The 19802-nt window shown below is 47.6% G+C and overlaps 1 protein-coding gene across 1 annotated transcript in view; it reads right to left on the bottom strand.

Annotated features, from left to right (window-relative positions):
• Positions 1-1578: 1578 nt before the first annotated feature.
• Positions 1579-19802, bottom strand: part of TBC1D10B (TBC1 domain family member 10B) — a 401631-nt gene continuing 383407 nt past the window's right edge. The window contains exon 9 of the mRNA XM_086931687.1: positions 1579-4493. Coding sequence (XP_086787813.1) covers positions 3546-4493 — 948 coding nt within the window. The 3' untranslated portion in view covers positions 1579-3545. The remainder of the gene's footprint in view (positions 4494-19802) is intronic.

The following is a 19802-nucleotide window of genomic DNA, read 5'->3' as shown; positions in this document are numbered from 1 at the left end:
TGCCCTGGAGAGACAGTTTAGTTGGGCTAAGCTACTATATTTTCATGCCAAGATGGCAAAAGTCTCTGCTGGGCCCGGAGCTCGGCATCCACATAGGTAATTCCTGGGAAGCAACCAGCAAGCCAGGTCTTTTTCACATATGTCCATGTCTAGAATTGGGATAGTCAGACCATGGTACAGTCAGCTTTCTAAGATTAGAAGACCTGGCATAAACCACCTCCTTGCAGCTGGAGGCCCCAGCACGTAAAGATACCCTCACTTTCCCTGTCCAGGTCTAACATACAGGATACAAGACTAGGTCTCTTCCAGTTCATGGTTAATATGTTACTGCTGTTATCACCCCACCCTTCGGGCTTTCTTTTCCTCATGAAAGCACAAATAGTTTCACAGCAGCATGGAGCAACAGTGCAAATTATAACAAAGAATGAGCTCACTCTCAGAACATGATCGTACAGGTTCGCCCTGCCTTTTAGTGCCCTGCAGGACATGAAAAAGAAGTATAAGCCAGGCCCTAACAGCCCAGGGTCCTGAGCCCCAAGTATGGACAAGGACTCTTTTGCAGTTTTTAGAAAGCGCCGAACGGGTCAGACCGTACCTGGAGTGACCTAGAGGGAGTAGATTACAGCAGTATGGTTTAGCCTGGTCTTCATTACACCAAGAGTGGAGTTCTGCCCCAGACTTACCTCCAGTACAAGAGCAGAGTCTTTTTATGGTCCCAGCTGCAGGACCTAGAAAGCAGAGAATGGGCAATGCCTCAGCTTTAGGATGACAAAAACAGAGACTTCGACAGACCCAGCAGCAGAACACTTAGTCTAGCTGTAAGACCGAGTATTGCATACAGAACTCTTACCAAGTGGGCTGAGAAATTCTCAGAGAGCACAAAATAGCCATGCCCAACCTACAAGACCAAAAGCAAAGTACATTTGGTGCCAACTGCAGGACTCAACACAGCATGGTGCACTTTGGGCCACAAATGCAGAACCCGGAGATATAAACCACAGATCAAGGAAATGACAGGAAGAAGGTGTTTGGCTATCTAACATAATAACTCACTTCTCTATATAGATGCTGTTAATCCTCAATGAAGAATCAAAAATGGAATTGAAAAGTGGCGTAGAGGCTGATAGAGGTACAGTTGAAGAGGAATCAGACTGCAATCCAAAAAGTTCGACCTACAGTGTCTAGATATTGAAGAAAGGAGGCACTGCCGATGCAAGACTCTGGACTCCAGAGGTAAAGAGAGGCACTGACAGAGCCTTCAGATATCTGACATGCAGCCCAAGTAGTCTCTGTGCCTTAGAACTGAATAGCCTCTGATCATAGAGGGCTAAGGGAGTGGAGACGAAGGCAAGCCTTACTTAGGTAAGGCTTAGAAACAGTGTTGTAGTAGATGGACAGAACTAAGGAAAAACGTGCCCTACCCAGGCAAGGCATGTCATGCCATAAGGGCTGGTTTAGGGAAAGTCGTAGATCACAAGGTCAAGGTTGGAGAAAGTCTGTCCTATAAGTTCAGGCTTAACTAAGGCAGGACTTGCATAAAGGGTTCAAGATGAATGGGGCTTGATTAAGATTAGGGTTAAGAAGTGAGGCTGTGGAAGGCATGGCCTACAAGGGCTGCACTGAAAAAGGCGCTTTTCTGTATTGACGAGGCTCATTCTTGGTGACAGCATGCACTACATGGGTATGCCCTGAAGTCATGTCCAGGGCTTGTGCAATCCATATCCTAATGGGATGGGGTTCACAAGGGCTTATCCTACATTAGTGGGACTTGGATGTGTGCCTACATGGGTGGAGATTGGAAAAAGCATGTCCTTCATGTGCGGAGCCTGGAAAAGACATTTCCTACATGTGCAGTGCTTGGCGTACCACACCAGCAGAGCTTAGTGAAGGCATGCACAACACAGGCAGGGTTTGATGCTACCCATGGGATGTGATTAGAAAGTCAAGTCCTAGATGGTTATAGCTAGGTAAAGACTTATCCTATTTTGGTCCACAAAGGCTTGACCTCCACAGGAAAAGCATGCCCTACAGGATCTTCATCAAAATGTGTTGTGCATAGTAAGAGCTTGGGAATCATTGGGAAGGGGTGGTCTACATATGTGGAACCTGGTAACAGGTGGGTTCAGGAGTGACATCAAATTCCCATTTAGAAGTACTAAAAGACAAGTCACTCAGGAGTGAAATCCAAGAGGCCATATTATCAGGTGCAACATAAGCACATCATAGGATCTGGGGTGACAATAAGAGCATATATGTTCAGAAGAAACAGTATGCTATGGTATAGCAAAGTCCATTTTCAGCATCGACACCAGATGCCTCCAACATCCAGGAATTTCACCCAGAGCAAGTGATTCACATTAAAACAACAACTCCAATACGCCCATCATATGGTAAAGCAAATGGATGGAAAGGTTCTCTTTTAGCCCTCAACCTTCACTGAAATATATATTTGGTCAATCTAACAGCAGGTTTTAGTTCTGAGCTCAACTGCCACAGAGTTGTGGCCTGAAGTTCAGTGTAAGTGAACAGCCATATGAAAGGGACAACAAAAAGGAAATACGACATTGCATTACAGAACCCTTGTGCCTGTGTTTCTTAATTATATTCCTACTCGGTGACTCAATTGTGGGGGCAACTAGCTGTTTGCGCAACAGAGCAGCAAAGACAGATCCCGCAACACAGATGCCAGAAATCCAGGTGCTAACAAACCCAAATATACTCAACTCTGCTTTCTGCCGAGTCAGATTCTTTGTCTAGTTCCTGCTCTTCCACACCCATACCAAACCTCTGCAGAGGACAATACATCCTTCTCACAACTTTGGTGGAAAAAAAAGTCATGTACCCCACCGAAGAATGCTATCTGTCACAGTGATCCACCATTTGAACATCGCCAGTTGGCTGCCATAGGCAGTCATTTGCCTTCACACATCATCACGATAAATCACTCACCACACAGTGACACATTCATGAGAATGGGAACCAAGTCCCGAACTCTCGACATTTTCCATAAATCGTAAACATTATCCCGCAGACTTAACAACACAATCCATTCTTACGACTTGACCCTCCCCTGCACAGGAGGGGGAAGTTATGTAGGTGTGATTACACATCTGGTGGATTCTGAAAAATTCTCAACTCTGTCCAAAGACGGGCATGGTGGTCGAAATTAAGAACAAAAGGACATTGTGACAGGGTTCAGGGGAATGAAGGTGACGGAGAAGCAGACAAATATTTGTTACTGTGGAAATATTGTCAGTCTTTCAAACCTACATCATTTGATCGAGCTAGATGGAGCGTCCCAAGCTTGGTTACGTTACAATAGCAACAGGAAAATCCCACAGGATAGAGAGATGAGTACAGACACCCAGCAACTGGCTCTGTCACCACCTCATCTTCCCTATCTCCTGCTGTGGCACGAGTAAACAACCAGTGCATCAGGTTACAACACAGGATGGCTCCTGCAACACTAACAGTGCTGGCTGCGCTGGCCAAATGGAGAACATTCCTGCCTGCTGCTCTTATCCCATATCACATCCTCTTCTACCTCAGAAGTAGGAATCCTGAACCACAGCTGCCCCAGAGCTGTCCGCAGGGTCAGACTTCTCTGAAGCTGCCACATGAGACACTGGTATGCTTGCATTGTCACTACCACCTTCTGCCTTCTCAGAGAGGGTTGAGGCATCTCCAGTCCCTTTTTCCTGAGCCCCTGGTAGCACATCGGAAGACTCCTTCTTGCGAAAGGACATCTTTCGATCCTTCTTCAACTTGGCTTCATCCTTTGCCTTGTCTTTCTGAAGCTTCTTCTCCTTCTCTTTTTCCAGTCTCTCTCTCTCTTTGTCCATTCTTTCCTTCTCTTTCTGCTCTTTGGCTCGCTGCTTCTCAAGCTCTTTCTCCCGCTCTTTCTCCAGCCTCTCTCTCTCCTTGTCCTGTCTCTCTTTCTCCTTCTGCTCCTTGGCTCGCTGTTTCTCATAATCTTTTTCTTTCTTGCGGTCCTTGGATTTCTTTGGCTCACCGAGGGGCATGACGTTGCCTGTGGGAGAGGGCAGAGCCGGGTGTAGTCCCTCAGATACCACCTGAACAGGAGGCTTTTTCACTTCCCCAGCAGCTTTCTCCAACTTCCCCTTTGTCTTCTGGCCTTTGCTATTAATAATGTTGTTGGAGCTCAGGTTAGTCGCGGATGGGGCGGCTGTGGGCCCAGAGGAAAGTGCCAGGTTACCAATGGAATGGGCTGGTGAAAACCCAGGAGCATCTTTCTGCCCCTTGTCACGCCACCTTTCTTCTTTGGAGGCCCGCCGCAGGCTGGTCAGACTGAGGAGGCTGGAGCTCGTGGTCAGGGGTGGGTTCATGCGGTAGTGTTCTTCAAAAATGGCACGCGTGCCATGGAGTCGACGTGATGGCTTGTACTGCAACTCACCACGATTCTCGCGCCACTTCTTTAGCTGGGTGGTGTTCTCACGCTCAATTAAGGCCTCCGTCACAGGCAGAGCACTTATCTGCAAGAGAAAGGGAATATAATTACAATACAAGCATTCTTATGATTTTCTTTTTTAAATCTCTTTTATTGGATTTTTTTTAATACAAACATGATGTATTAAACCAATCATACATTAGCACAATAAGATATCAGTATTTCTAAGAGCATGGTTACATTGCATTTCAATATTAACTAAGTTATTACGTGGTAAAGCATCACTTGCAACTGCATCTCCATGACAAGCATTCTTATGATGTGAAGATCTACATTACTCCGAGTCCTTGTATTCCTTGGTATCCCAAACATCCCACTAATAGAAGTAAAACCTCTGATGAGTGGTACTATGTTTAAGTCCAGGAGTCCCCAATAGCCTGCATACTTCCAGTCATTCACTGTTTCCTTGACTCTCCATAGAAACTCACAAGAAACTGGGTGGGTACTAATAAAAAATTTCTATTTTGGTGTGTGCTGGGGTCAGGTGTGTACACAAGTCTCCTTAGCATCGTGAAACTCCCTGTAATACAGGAGTGAGCACAACTGACTGTGGGCGTTTGAGATATTTCAATGGACACAGAAACATCCATTCCAGCATGAACCCTGACTTAACACGAGAAGCACTCAGCAGTTAATTCTCTCCAGATCTCCTATCTTCAGCGTGCTCTTGCTTGTGAGAAGTTGGCCTGATATGCAGTGCTCACTATTCTAGTGATCACTATGTATCATACCAAACGACCCTTGTTGATGATTGGTTGTAAGTCAACCTTATGGACCAGCTATCCTAGTAGCATGGACAAGAGCAGTCTTTAGGCTAACCTCTAGAGGGTGTGTTAAGCCAGCTGTTATACCATCACATATACCCCTTGAACACAAAGTGAAAGGACACCACACAAGTTGTTATGAAAATAAAAGGTTATTTATTTATAACACAACAGCCCAGGACTCTTTATGAGGACAGGGCGCTAAGCACAATACAAAGCTCTTAAAGAAATACTGAAAGTCGCACAATTTACACAATTGCCCGAGGGGCACGAAAAACCATATACTACAAAAGTGGAATGCGAAATTACTAGCAGGTAAATACTACTCTCAGAGACTTTAGAAACGCTGGACCTACAATGCTGAACCCTTAGATTAGAAGCAGGAGGCCTAGGGACGTCGTGTGCAGAGTGGAAACTCTCACGCGTAATGCGGGACAAAGTCTATGGATGCTAGTAAATGCAAAAGTTCTCGGGCGAACCCGACTAGGTAGGTCAAAAACGAAAGTGGATCTAGACACTTGGAGAGTGGATCTACGCTGGAGCAACGTGGTACTCTGTTTACCTAGCCCAGGGGCTGCGGCTTCATAGGGTTCAAGTGTCGTCGGGAATCCTCGTTGACGAACCAGGAGCCTGAAGTGGAAGTTGCTGGCAGGCGACCAGTGAAGATGTTCCGGGCTGATCCAAGGACTGGATCAGTTGAAGAAGAGTACCTGTAAGCAGAGGGAACCAAGTTCTGAATCACTAGCCAGTGATTAGGTGGGCACCAGGGTGGCACCGGACGAGGTCACTCAGCCAGGCGAAGAGGTGACACTGGATTCTGCTGCTGCACGGACCAGGGGGCTGATGTCGACCAGGCTGGAGGTCTGCGAGCTGTCCCACGTCGGATGTCTGCTGCTGGCGATGCTGGATCCGGTGAAGGGGGAGACAAGACTTGGCTACGGCAAGCCCACGTGGCGACACAAAATGGCGTCTTGAGTGGACCAGGAGGGTCCGAGGAGGGTCCCCTTCAGGAGACTAGGGCCAGTCTAGAGGAGCTAGACCAGCAGTGAAAACAACGTAGGTCGTCGTCTGGAGGGTCACTAGCCAACGGGCAAGTGACCGGACAACGTAGCAGCAACCCAGGAGCAAAAGGGCCCCACGCAGATCTGGTGGATGCTGGGGGGCTGGTCTTCGGAGCTCGTGCTGCTTGGAGTTGGGGCTTCTCTTACCCCAGTGCACCCAATCGAGGGGGTGCACTGGGTCCCTCGGTAGTCGTGCTGGTTCAGTGTCGTGCTGGTTCTGATGATCGCCGGGTCCTCTGGTCTCGTAGCACCTACGGTTCTCAGCTGTGCTGTAGAGGCAGGTTGAGGTCAGAGAGGGCAGGGAGTCCGGGTCTCGTCGAGCTGGGCAGCCTGGTTCCGGAGGAAGGACGTTTCAGCAAACCGCAAGATACTTAGGTGGTGCCTGCTGCTGCAGGGTGACTACTCCTTAGTCACAAGGGAGAAATCTTGAGAAGAAGTCTTGAGTTCCTTTCGTAGAAAGTAGTTTCAGGATTCAAAGATGATCTAATTTGGAAGACTCCCCGCTCCCAACTTTATTCTAAAGAAGGGGGCTGGTACGCGACTAGGTCCTGCCCATGGGTGGGACCAGGAAGGGGGGTGGTTACACCCCTCTCCCCTGTCCGGACTTTCCCCAGCTCAGGGGCTGGTGTGCCCCTGGAACTGGTTCAAGCCGGCATATGCACAGTGAGCACCGGGGTGCCACTTGCAGTCACCTTCCTCTAAAGCCCTGCCTACCTAGGATACACAAAACCCTGTCTGGGATGGTGCTAGCACCGCCCCTGACAGAAAACCCTTTGTCCAAGCTCTCCTCGCTGGAAGGACTCCCAGCAGCAGGAGGTCAGACTTGTGTCTGTGGTGGCAGCATCCATTTTGTGATGCTGAGGCTTGAGTTAACTTTAACCGGGGTTCACAGTTACATACATGTCGTGTCCCTCTAGAAGGGTGGAATGCTAACCCCGTCCCCAGAATTGGCGAGGGGTTAGTATTCCAATTCGTATGACACCTTACTCGACATGTTTTGATAAAGCGATACCAAAGTTGGCAAATAACCGCGAGGATTATAAGGCACTTAAGAGTATATGGTACGCGTTATCATAGAACAGCTATTAGGACTTGGTTCCGCAAGCTGCAGACGGGCTCAGCTCATGCCAGAGCACCATCTCACATAATTCCAAGCACTCTGCCTTCAGGATTGTCAAGGCCTGCCATAGGAGTGACTGATAGGAATATATGTGTCCATTTTAGGGTTAGATATAGGTATACTATATCTAAAGCAAAGGGTGAGTACACCACCTTGCCCCAGCTGTCGTGCAGCCAGTTGTGTCAGATTTAGATGGCCAGCCAGGGGTGGCATAATACATGCTGCAGCCCCTGGTAGGCCCTGGGTACACCTATGCCCTGAGTTACAGGGTCTGATAAGGTGGCCCAGTACCAATTGGTAAATGCACCTAAGGTACACGTGTCAATTTAGTGAGAGAACAGCTAGGCTGTGGGTCTGATTAGCAGGCCCACAGCCAGAGAAGTTGTAAACCAGTGAAGCAAAGAGCAAAAATCTGGGGTGATCATCGGATTGCAGACCCTACTCTCCTACATTGCTCACTTGGTATCAGTGATGTCATTCAGCAACCTGTGGTTAAGTAAGTACCGTCTCTCCATGTAGACCAGTATTTATTGCAAGAGAAATTAGTTGGATTTTCTTTGGTGTTGGAAGAGGGTGGGGGGGGGGGGGAGGGGTGGAAGAAGAAATTGGATGGAGCTAAAACAGCACAACAACCATTTTCTTGGGTGAGAAGAGAAGAAGGCGGATGTGTAAAGAGGAAAGAACCAACATGACAAGCTAAACTTGTTAAATAAAATTATGAGACTTGGATCCATTGCGTTGTAGCTAAAAGAATAATGAGAAAAGCCTTGGATTTAAAAGTTACTTATCTGAAATTGCAGTTTTCTAAAACTATATTATTATATGTGTCTGTTGACCTCCTCGATTGCTTGCATTCATTAAGCACAGATATAAGCATGAGCGGGCTATAAACTCACATTTAACTGCTCTCTTTTAATATCATAGTTATGACCGTTCCAGGATAGAGGTGGGTATATTTCATTATGATCCTAAAAAAGCAAAGTTAAAACATCAAGAGTGGAGAATTGGGCTCTACTGCAAACACATATTGCATAGTCAAGAAGTTGCGCCAGCCATAAGCATCCTGAATAAGGCGAAAGTGTCAATCCTGGATTTGCTTACAGCTAACTTTGATAAGCAATTTGCCCCTGTGCTGAATGAAAATGTGAGGGAAGTCATTAATACTATTGTGGCAGCACAAACTCTTACTCCAACAATAATGGAGTTCACTGCCTTCTTATTATCTAAGTCTGGTAAAAACAAAAGTCTCCAGACTCACGCAGGCACATTTCACTTCTGAATGTGAAAGGCACATTTCTGAATAAATATCTAGTGGCAAGACTAGACAAGGTGATGGCTTAACTAATAAATTCAAATCAGACAAAATATATATGAGGGGTTGCCAATGGGGAATAACACAAAATAATGAATTCACCTAATGAGATGTGAAGCACAGCAGTAAAAACGAAAAGGAGACATTCAACAGAGTGGATTGGACATTTTAGATGATATGTTGATGGAAATGGGGTTTGAAGACTACTTCATAAGACAGGTAACAGTGACCTACAAGTCATCTCCCACTGGAGTTAGTGTGAATGGGCAGCTTTTCCCCTGGCCCTTAGGATGGAAGAGAATGTGCAGTAGTAGGGCAATACAGGGCATCAAATTGTGGAGGAATGTTTTCAAACATGTTCATTGATCATATCCTGGCCTCTATTATTAAGCTTGAAGTTTACTTGCCTGCACTATTGGTCTCACATTTTAAGATCAATATAACAGTTTAAACTAATACCTTACCTGAGGATCATGAGAGTATTAAAATATCCTAGAAGGCAGGCAGATATCTCACTTGAACAATGAGGCAATTAAATGTAGAGGTACTGAAATGCAGTATGGAATTGTAGAATATAGCATGGGAGGTCTTCACAACAGGCAGATATTATGGGTCAGAATTCTTACAAGGGTTTCTCTTCCTTTGAGAAATTTCACTTTAGTAGCCTCAGGAGATGAAACTCCAAGTGACATTCAAAAACTACATTTAGGAGGGGCCTAAAGAGGAGAACAGTTTTTCGCTAGTATAGGCTTCAGCCGTGTTATCCCAAATCTACAATAGTACTGCCTGGGGCACAGTTGAGTTTTATGCATGACTGGGTTAGGAAAGATGCAGAAAAGCCCAGGAGTTTCCTTCACTATACACCTTAAGAACCACAACTTTTCGAAGTCCATGAGATCGGAAACAATTGAAGGCTAAGAACCTCTATGTCTCACCATTTTTTAGAACAACAACGTAAGCATGGAACTAAATTGGAATTAAACAGACTTAAAAACTTTACTTCATTCTCCTTTACACTATTGCTCGGAAATTCAGACTTTCTTCCTGAGGATGGCTAATAGGGAATATGAAAAACAGAGGAGGAATGCATCGAGGTGACCAACCTCTTTAATAATGGGTTATCAAATATATAAAATAGATGAAACTTGACTATGGGTTCCCGGAAATTGAAAGGTTTGATGTATGCAGGTAAGACACTTGGTTCAACATACACCAGTGAAGCAGGGCCACTGGAAATCACTCAATTTCATGGATAGCAAGACTTCCAATGTGGTTTCCCAAAATAAATATTTGATTCGGACCATGTACATGGCAGTGGGTGTCACCAGTTTGAGACACTCTGGGACCTCTTGAGGTACTTCAGGAAGAAATTCAAGAAGTTTTGAAAACTTTGGACTAACTTTGAAAAAAAGCTCCTTAGAGGGACAGCCTTCAACCGCGAGCCGGCCAAGCTACCCAGGTTCGTCCCGCTAAAAGCTCCACAGCATCGACTTCCAGAGATTGACCGGGGCTAGAGAAAATCTGAAGCCGGCGAACCCTCACCGGATCCGGCTACATGAGGAGCATTGAGAGACCCAGCGAGAAAAAGCTCCAGAAAAGTTTCCAAGTCCGCTCGTAGAAAAGTCGACCGGGATCAACCGCGAGAGCCAAGCCGCCTGCCTTCCACTGTGTGTGGGCCTGGATTCCTGGTTTGGCCAGCTGAAGCAAACTTGAAATATTTTCTACGTCCGCTCCAGGGAAGTTCACCGGGAGCTCGTCACAAGTCAAGCAGGCAAAACCTCACCGGATCCGGACTGGCTGGGAGCCTCAAGAGGCCTCGAGAGAAAAAGCTCCAGAAAAGTTTCTAAGTCTGAAGGTAGAAATGGAGACTGGGACCTGCCAGGGGCTGTAGCCGCTCAGGGCTCCATTGCGTCTGGCCTGAAACTTTGACTTTGCCCCAGTCTATCGCGAGCAGGTATCACAATATAGTGCTATATTCTTCTAAGTGCTATATTTTATGAAGTCTTTGAAAATTCATATCTCCGGTTCCCTACATTGGATTTTTGTCATTTTGGGGTTATTTTAAAGATAAAAGGAATATGCTACTTACCAGTATGCATCTGTTCTTGGCATGTAGGGCTGCTGACATTCATATCTGTGCATAGATCGCCGCCAAGTGTTGGGTCCGGATGATTGCACATTGTTGTCCTGGAAGAGTCTTGGAAGTATCACGAGATAGGTGGTTCCTCCCCTGGACTACAGTGCGCATGGGTATCCATTCCATCCTCAGATTGTTTTTCGCCATTGTGGCAGAGATGGAGTGTAATACAGTAAGAGATGACCATGCCTGAGAATGATTCTGAGTGCTACAGCTGCGACAGGCACCGGGGGAGGAGGGCGGGCGATATGAATGTCAGCAGCCCTACATGCCAAGAACAGATGCATACTGGTAAGTAGCATATTCTGTTCGAGGCACGTGGGCTGCTGAATTCATATCTGTGCATAGAATAAATAGCAGTTACCTCCTTAGCGGTGGGTGCCCGTGCCAGCTGCAGCAGTCTGAAAAAGAGTTTTGAGAACAGCCTGTCCTACAGCAGCTTGCTGTTTGGAGTGTACATGTATGGTAGTCCATGTGGCTGCTCTACATATATCCTCAAGAGGAATGTTACCTAGGAAAGCCATGGATGCCCCTAACTTGCTAGTGGAATGCGCTCTTGGGGGAACTGTTAATGTGCGTTTAGCTTTTTGATAACATATCTGTATGCACTTAACAATCCATCTGGCTATACCGGATTTGGAAATGGGGTTGCCTTTGTGTTGTGGAGAGAAGGCAACAAACAGCTGCTTAGGTTTCCTGAAATCTTTTGTCCTGTCTATGTAATATAGGAGAGCTCTTAACATCCAATGTGTTCAGTGCTCGGTCAGCCACTGAATCTGGATTTGGGAAGAAAACGGGCAGTTCTATGGTCTGATTAATGTGGAACTGCAACACCACCTTAGGCATAAATTTAGGGTTGGTGCGCAGCACTACCCTATTAGCATGAATCTGTATGAAAGGCTCCTGAATAGTTAGGGCTTGAAGCTCACTAACTCTCCTTAGCGACGTGATTGCTACTAGAAAGGCCACTTTCCATGTCAGAAACTGTATCTCACAAGAGTGAAGAGGTTCAAAGGGTGGTCCCATTAGTCTAGTGAGAACTATGTTTAGATTCCAGACAGGTGAAGGAGGGTGTCTGGGAGGAATCACCCTCTTGAGTCCCTCCATAAAAGCTGTAATGGCTGGCACCCTGAAAAGAGAAAGATGCTGTCTGTTTTGAAGATAAGCTGCCATTACAGCCAAATGTATCCTAATGGAACTATATGCCAGATTGCATCTGTATAGATGCAACAAATAACAATGCTTTGCGTTGATGCATCTAGTGGATTTATATCATTATTGGAACAGTAAATAACAAATCGCTTCCATTTGGCTGCATAGCATGCCCTGGTTGTAGGTCTTCTTGCCTCCTTGATGATGTTCATACAGTCAGGGGGCAGGTTCAGGGAGCCAAACTCTAGGACCTCAGGAGCCATATTGCAAGGCTCAACTGTTGCGGATCTGGGTGCTGAATGTCTCCAAGGCTCTGAGTGAGGAGACTGGGAGTGAGTCGCAGTCGTTGGTGAGGCACCACTGAAAGTTCTAGGAACGTGGTGTACCACGCCTGCCTTGCCCATGTTGGAGCAACTAGGATGAGCGTCATGGAGTGCTGCTGCAGTTTGCGTGCCACTAGCGGTATGAGAAAAAGCGTACGCAAATCTGCCTGACCAGTTCATCCATATTGCATTGCCCTGAGACTGCGGGTGTGGGAACCTGGCGGCAAAGGTTTAGTATTTTGCGTTTTCCTTTGTGGCGAATAGGTCTATCTCTGGATGACCCCACTGCTGGAAATATGGTTGGAGCACCGAGGGGTGCATCTCCCACTCGTGCATTTGATGGCTGTGCCTGCTGAGCAGGTCCGCCATCTGGTTGTCCTTGCCTGGGAGATGTTCCGCCATGAGGAACATGTTTCTTTGAATGGCCCACTTCCACATGCTTCGGGCTAGATGAGACAATTGTGGAGAGTGAGTGCCTCCCCGCTTTTGGATGTAATACATGGCAGTCATGTTGTCCATCCGGATCAGCACGACTTTGTTGCACAAATGCAATTTGAACGCCTTCATCGCCATGAAGATTGCCATCAGTTCCAACAGCTTGATATGCATCTTTTGCTGCTGCGTCGTCCATAGACCCTGCACTGTATAATGGAGGACATGCGCTCCCCAGCCCTGGAGAGATGCGTCCGTCGTCAGCACTATCTGTGGTACAGGCTCTTGGAACGGCCGTCCCCTGCAAAGGTTTTGTGTGTTCCACCAATGCAGAGAGTTGTATGCACGACCGGTCACCAACACTAGGTCTTTTAGATGTCCCTGAGCCTGGTTCCCCTGTCGTGTCAAGCACTCCTGAAGCGGACGCATGTGTAGCCTCGCGTGAGGGGACTATGAAGATGCAGGAGGCCATCATGCCTATCAGCTGCATAAATACCTGCGCTGGGAGTGAGTGTTGGGGCCTGAATTTCTGAATGAGCAATTGCATGCTGTTGACTCTGGCAGAGTTTGGCTGCGCTGTTGCTGTCAGAGTGTTTATTGTCGCACCTAGGTACTGTTGTACATGTGCGGGTTGAAGATGTGATTTTGGGTAATTCAGTGAAAATCCTAGACTGTGTAGGAGGTGAATCGTGCCGGACATATGGCTGGCACATTGCTGGGCTGACTTTGCTTGGACAAGCCAGTCGTCCAGATAAGGATAGACATGGATGTGTTGTCTCCGAAGGTGCGCAGCCACTGTCGCCAAGCACTTGGTGAACACCCTGGGGGCAGTAGTGACCCCGAAAGGCAGGACCTTGAACTGATAATGCTGGTTGTTTATGGTGAACCTGAGATATTTCCTCTGTCCTGGGTGAATGGGAATGTGGAAATATGCGTCCTTTAGGTCTAGGGTTGCTAGGAAGTCCCCCTGACTGAGCAATGGTAGAACTTGCTGCAATGTCAGCATGTGAAAATGTTCTGACAAGATGTACTGGCTCAGGGGTCTGAGGTCCAGAATGGGCCGGAGAGATCCGTCCTTCTTTGGGATTAAGAAGTACAGTGAGGCTTCTTTCTCTCTTTTAGGGACGTTTCTGGGCGACAGGCACGCTGCTAGTGGGTTAGGCCGTAGCCATTACAGGGGTGCAGGGTGGTTTGTTATTTTGCCTTTGTTTTGTTCTATGGCCCCTTTTTCTTTCCCTTTCTCTCTTATTAGGGTATTCCTCTGGGCGACAGGCACGCTGCTAGTGGGGTAGGCCGTAGCCATTGCAGGGTGGGGGGGTTTGGTATTTTTCCTTTGTTGTGTTCTATGGCCCCTTTTGTTTCTTCTTGCAGGGTCCGGTAGTGATACTTTCAGTTTCACCCTGAAGTATATAGGTGGGCGGGGTCTGGGGTGGGTGGCTATGATGAGAGATCGGTAGTTTTGTTCTTCACCCTTAGTGAACTTATTAGCGCTTGCATCTTTACTGTTGGTCTACCTTGGTTCGCGACTACCTTTTAACACCTACCCGCATTTCTTATACCTCCGAGTGCGTAGCTCCGGATATCCTGTATCTTCTTCTTTACCTTGTCTTTGGGGGGGTAGGGGTTAAATATAAAATGAAACCTCATGCATATCCTTGATCCGAAACTTTTTCAATGCACTGTCTATCCTTTATCGCTGCTGGACCCCTGGGTTGTCGGCTGAAGAGCTGTGTTGTTGGAACTCCTGTTACGTGTCGCACACATATGGTAACCGGCCCCTGTCGTTACAGGGCTGCTTTTGTACTTTGTGTTGAACAATATAATACAGGTTTTCAAAAAAATACAAACAAAATAAAAAAAACTACAGTGAGTACACCCTTGTATCCTGCTGTTCTAAAGGCACGAGTTCTATGGCCCCTTTTTGCAGCATGCAGATTACTTCTTGATGCAATAAGTGCATGTGCTCTGCGGACATAGGACGGTGTCTTGGGGGTATGTTGGGTGGAGTGGAGGTTAGTTCTAGACAATAGCCGTATTGGATAAGTTGTCTCACCCACCAGTCTGTGGTAATGCCTTCCCAGACTGGCAGGAACTGCTGGAGTCTTCCCCCGACCGGTGTTATATGGTCTGGGGCAGTGACAAGACATCACTGTTTATTTTTGGCGGAGGATCTGGAATTATTATTTCCTCGTCCTCTGCTTTAAGTGCTGTTCCCACGATATCCACCCCTATTGTTCTTGTTATAGGTGGCCTGCCCCCTTTGTTGTACTGGGCTTGCTGTGATGCTTGACCTCTAGAGGCTCCCCTGTTACCGGCGTGACGAAAGGAACCGCCCCTGAACTGTTGTGACTGCAGAGCTCCCATGGATTTTGCTGTCTGTGTCTTTTTTCAATTTTTTCAAGGGTTGTGTCTACATCAGGACCAAATAGAGAGTCAGGGTTAACCGGCTGATTAAGTAAAAGTTGTTCGGATCTCCGGTTTAAAACCAGAGATACTTAGCCAGGCATGCCTTCTGAGCATCATACTTGTGTTGATGGCCCTAGCTGCTGTGTCTGCTGCATCCAGCGCACATTTAATGGATGCATTTGAAATCAGCTTCCCCTCTTGTATTAGCATTTCTGCTTCCTCCTTATAAGCAACAGGCAGGTGTTGTAGTAGCTGCTCTAACGTGTCGTAATGAGCCCTATCATATCTGGCTAATAGGGCCTGTGTATTTGAGATCCTCCAAATATTTGCCGCTTGAGCCGCCACTCGTTTGCCAGAAGCTTCCAAGATTTTGGATTCTTTGTCCGGAGGAGGAGCATCACCACTTGTCAGAGAGTTCGCCCTCTTACGAGCATTAGCCACCACTAGGGAGTCCAATGGGAGCTGGACTTTGATGTACGTAGGGTCTACAGGCGCAGGCCGGTATTTCCTTTCAATCCTTGGGTTTACCACCCTTGCCCTTGTGGTCTCCTTGAAAATGTCAGAAGCGTGTTTAAGGACACCCTTTAGCATAAGCAATGCCTTTACTGATCTTTCTGAAGTTGAGAAAGTATCGAACAAAAAGTCTTCCTCCGCTGGGTCAGCGTGCATTTCCACGTCATGGTTATTGGCTGCCCTTTCAATCAATGCGTTAAACGCAGCAGTATCTTCATTAGGCGAGGTTTTGACGGTATAGGACTGAGTGTCAGGCGTGGTGTGTGGCTCACCAGGGTCAGTCCAGGGTTGAGGTTCCTCTTGATCTGTGTCAACAGGATAAGTAAATTCTTCCTCATTGTATCCCTCCCCCACATCCTCACTGGTGCGTGTGGAAGAATAGGCATATTCCTGTCCATAGGACTCTACAGTTTCAAAAAGAACAGGTGAGGCAGCAGAATCCCTTTTCTTTTTGAGAGGGATTTTGTATGACTCCAAAGGATATTCTGGGATGATCTTCCTTTTGTAAATAGTGAGTCTTCCTGAATCCGAGTCGATGAACATTTTCGACTGATTGTCATAGGAGGGCGCTTGGAACACCACATCCTCCTCAATGGGCTGATTCCGTGAACCTACCGACACCTTTTTGACCGTGTCGGCGCTCTTTTGTGGCTTGAACGCTTTGGGTCGAGCGGTCGGGGGCAGTCCGTACTTAATCGGCATAAGCATTGGAGACGAACCGACCTTTTTTGAGGGTGGCGCTGTCTTCGATCCGACCGACTTCGCCTGATCACTAGTCTGCTTGCGGCCTAGCGTCGACTCGAGCTCCCGGTGCGCAGCAGGCACGCTCTTTCGCTTCGAGGCGACATGCTCTTTCGGGTCGAGTTTGCTCTTCGACTCGAGGGCTTTTCCCACTATTGGCTTGGAGGCTGGAAGCTTCGGATCAAGAGTCTTTTTAGCCTTGTGTCCTTTGCCAGTGTCGCCATCTTTGGACGTCGACGGCGTGAGTACGACGTGCTTGACCTTAGAGACAGGCTTCGTCGCCCTGGTCTTCGGGCCGACGCCCCCTTGTGACCCCGAAGGGTCGATGACACTCTTAGATCTGATTGGAGCCCACGAATCAGAGGCCGTCGATCCGAGGAATGTCTTCAGCAGTTTCGGTTTCGATTTAGCATCTGTCCGTTTCGATTTCACCGCTGATTGTGGGTGATCGACCGATAGCTCTTCAGAAGTATTCTTAGCCGGGCCTTGAGGCGGGGCTATAGAATGTGGATTAAGATCTTGGCCAAGGCCTTCCTGCAATGCCTCGACCTGAGCCTTAGAAAGTACAGTGTCAGTATTGGGCCCCGCGACTGCGGGTGGGCCTTGCTCATCGCTCGAGTCGTCATAGACGGCTCCGATGGCCTCTACGTCGTCTCCTACCTCGACGAAGTCTTCCTCATGGACTTAGTCTTCTTCTTCGTCCACATCATAGCTAGAGTCGTGCTCCGAAGCAGGGTCCGATTGTTGGTCAGGATCCTCTTCATCAACGCCCTCGTCGTCATCAGCCTCGAAGATGTTCTCCGGGTCGGGCGCTGTTTTCTGCGCCGACTGTCTTGCGGCGCGTCGAAGCCGAAGTGTCTTCTTTGACCGGAACTTGGAACAGGCCGTGCAGCTGACCTCGTCGTGGTCCGGGGATAGGCATTTATTGCACACTGGATGCACATCAATGTGAGTATTTGGAGTTGCAGACAAGGCATCTTTTGAACGGGCTCCGTTCCATCGTCGATCGTCGTTGGGGCCTTCGGTGTCGAAAAAGGCAAACGGCCTTCGACGTCCTGTTCGAAGAACTGGATCAAGTACGAGGCACCGAACGAAAGACAATACTGATGCCCTGAAGGCCTTGCGAAAAGTGTTTTATGTCTATTCCGAACTTGAGTTAAGAAAGTACATCCGAACCCAATGGCGGAAAAAAACAATCTGAGGATGGAATGGATGCTCATGCGCACTGTAGTCCAGGGGAGGAGCCACCTATCTCGTGATACTTCGAAGACTCTTCCAGGACAACAATGTGCAATCATCCGGACCCAACACTAGGCGGCGATCTATGCACAGATATGAATTCAGCAGCCCACATGCCTCGAACATATACTTCCTTTTTTTATACAGTGGTGTTGGATTTTTATTATGTGTTGTGTGTTAATTATTTACTGAAATGGTGTTTTTAAGTGCTTTACATACCTGTCCTTGAAGTTAAGCCTGTCTGCTCGCAGCCACTTTACCAAGGGTTGAGCATAGGAATAATTTTCAAAGACCTATGCTGGGTCCTACCATATGTTAGTTGCCTTATTGCCAGTGGCAGACCTACATTTGCCCCTACCAATAACCACTTTCCAACACCGTCTCTCTGGACTTGGCTGTCCAGGCAGTAGTGTTTGGTGAACGTGTGCAGCGATGCCCACGTAGCTGCCTGACAGATATCATTTAGGGGGACTCCTCATCCCAAAGCAGTGGTAATACCATCACCCTGGTGGAATGGAGGCACAGTCCCACTGGAGGCTCCTTTGCCAAAGAATAGCAGGCTTTGATACACAAAACGACCCACCTGGAGATGGTCTGTTTGTGAACGGCCCGACTGTGAGGGTTTCGAACCCTCACCCGACAAGGACACCGACAAACCCAATATGGCCGCCGAGGAGGGTTCCGGAAGTGAGGTTGACGGTCCAGTGGTTGAGGAAAGCCCAGGTGCGGGAAAGGATCAAGTTGGCTGGCAGACCGAGTCGGCGGAACCCCATGTGAGGAGACTGACGTTCGGGAAAAAGGTAATATAGCAGTCAGCCCCATTTGAGAGAGGCGCCCTCCAGATACGATCATCCCGCCCACAAGGAGGTGTATAGGCGCTAATTGGAACATTGCATCCCTGGGCCCGGGGAAACCTACTGAGAGGGAGAACGCCTATTTCTGAATACGAGTGACATTCTAGAATTCCAGCTACGCTTTGAACTCTGAAAGGCTTGGTTCCTGCCAAACTGCTATCCTGAACTGCCATCTAGGAACTAGACGAACGCTAAAATCGAAAGGTGTCTTGAAATACAACGCCGAGAATCCATATTACTGTGGAATCGAACTAAAAATTATCATGTCCTGCGAAATAACTACAACGTAGACGCTCATGCACCTTCTGATGCCAGCTTAAGTCTACTAATTTTTGAACAGCAGAACCGAATAAGGAAACAGAGTTTTTACCTTTGTGCCCGCCCCAGTATACTGCCCCCTGCCCTGACGAAGGTGCGGCCCCTTTGGCCGGTCACCGAAACGCGCGTCGGCGTTTGTCTCCTGGAACACAGTTATTGCCCTCACTACACCAGGACCCGTAGCTAAAACCAACAACCCGGATGAACATCCCGACTTGACCACCTATGTGCTATTATTGCAAGGGAAAGTAGAATGAATGATAGAGTGATTGGTGTATGAAATTAGGAGAGAGAGTAAGAGTAGGGATGAAGTGAATGACTATGTGTGTGAATAGAGGCTGTTACTGGGTAGGACGAATTGTTGTGACACTGTTGTCTCTATATCTGTCTGTTTTATTTAGGATGTATATGCACTTGTGATATATCCCCAAAAAAAACGTATATATTTTGTTTTTTAAAGGGAAAAAATACCTTTTTTAACTCTTTGTATCAGAAAACAAAAATAAAAATAAAAAGATATATTTTCATAAAATTGAACTGTTTAGTCCTCTCAATTCGACCATGTGATTAATCTATGTTCTGTCAACCCCTTGGTTAACCACCCCTCCATATTTATCAGCCAGGACCCCATAGATAGGGCCTTCTCATCTTGAGGCAGGGTACTCTCCTTTTCTATTAGCGGGAAAGGATGAAAAGCGCGGAAAGCTGGGAACCTGGCGTTCGGCTGGAGAGACGCGAGACCGAGAGGAGGACGTGGACCGTCGGGAATCGGAGGAGCCTCGAGGAGTTCAGTGCGGACAAGAAGAGGAGGACGAGGAGCCTATCTCCACCGAAGAGCCGGCGCGGGAGAGACGCGACAGCGCACCCGACCCAACCAGAGAAAACCGCTCTAGGAGCACCGTGCCCGGGACCACGAGTCTCCCCTACGGCGAGGAGGCGGGGTCTCCGTACATCATGGCCCA

This window comes from Lissotriton vulgaris, chromosome 7, assembly GCF_964263255.1.
Source record: "Lissotriton vulgaris chromosome 7, aLisVul1.2, whole genome shotgun sequence".
NCBI classification, from domain to species: domain Eukaryota; kingdom Metazoa; phylum Chordata; class Amphibia; order Caudata; family Salamandridae; genus Lissotriton; species Lissotriton vulgaris.
This window is presented reverse-complemented; position numbering and strand designations above follow the sequence as displayed.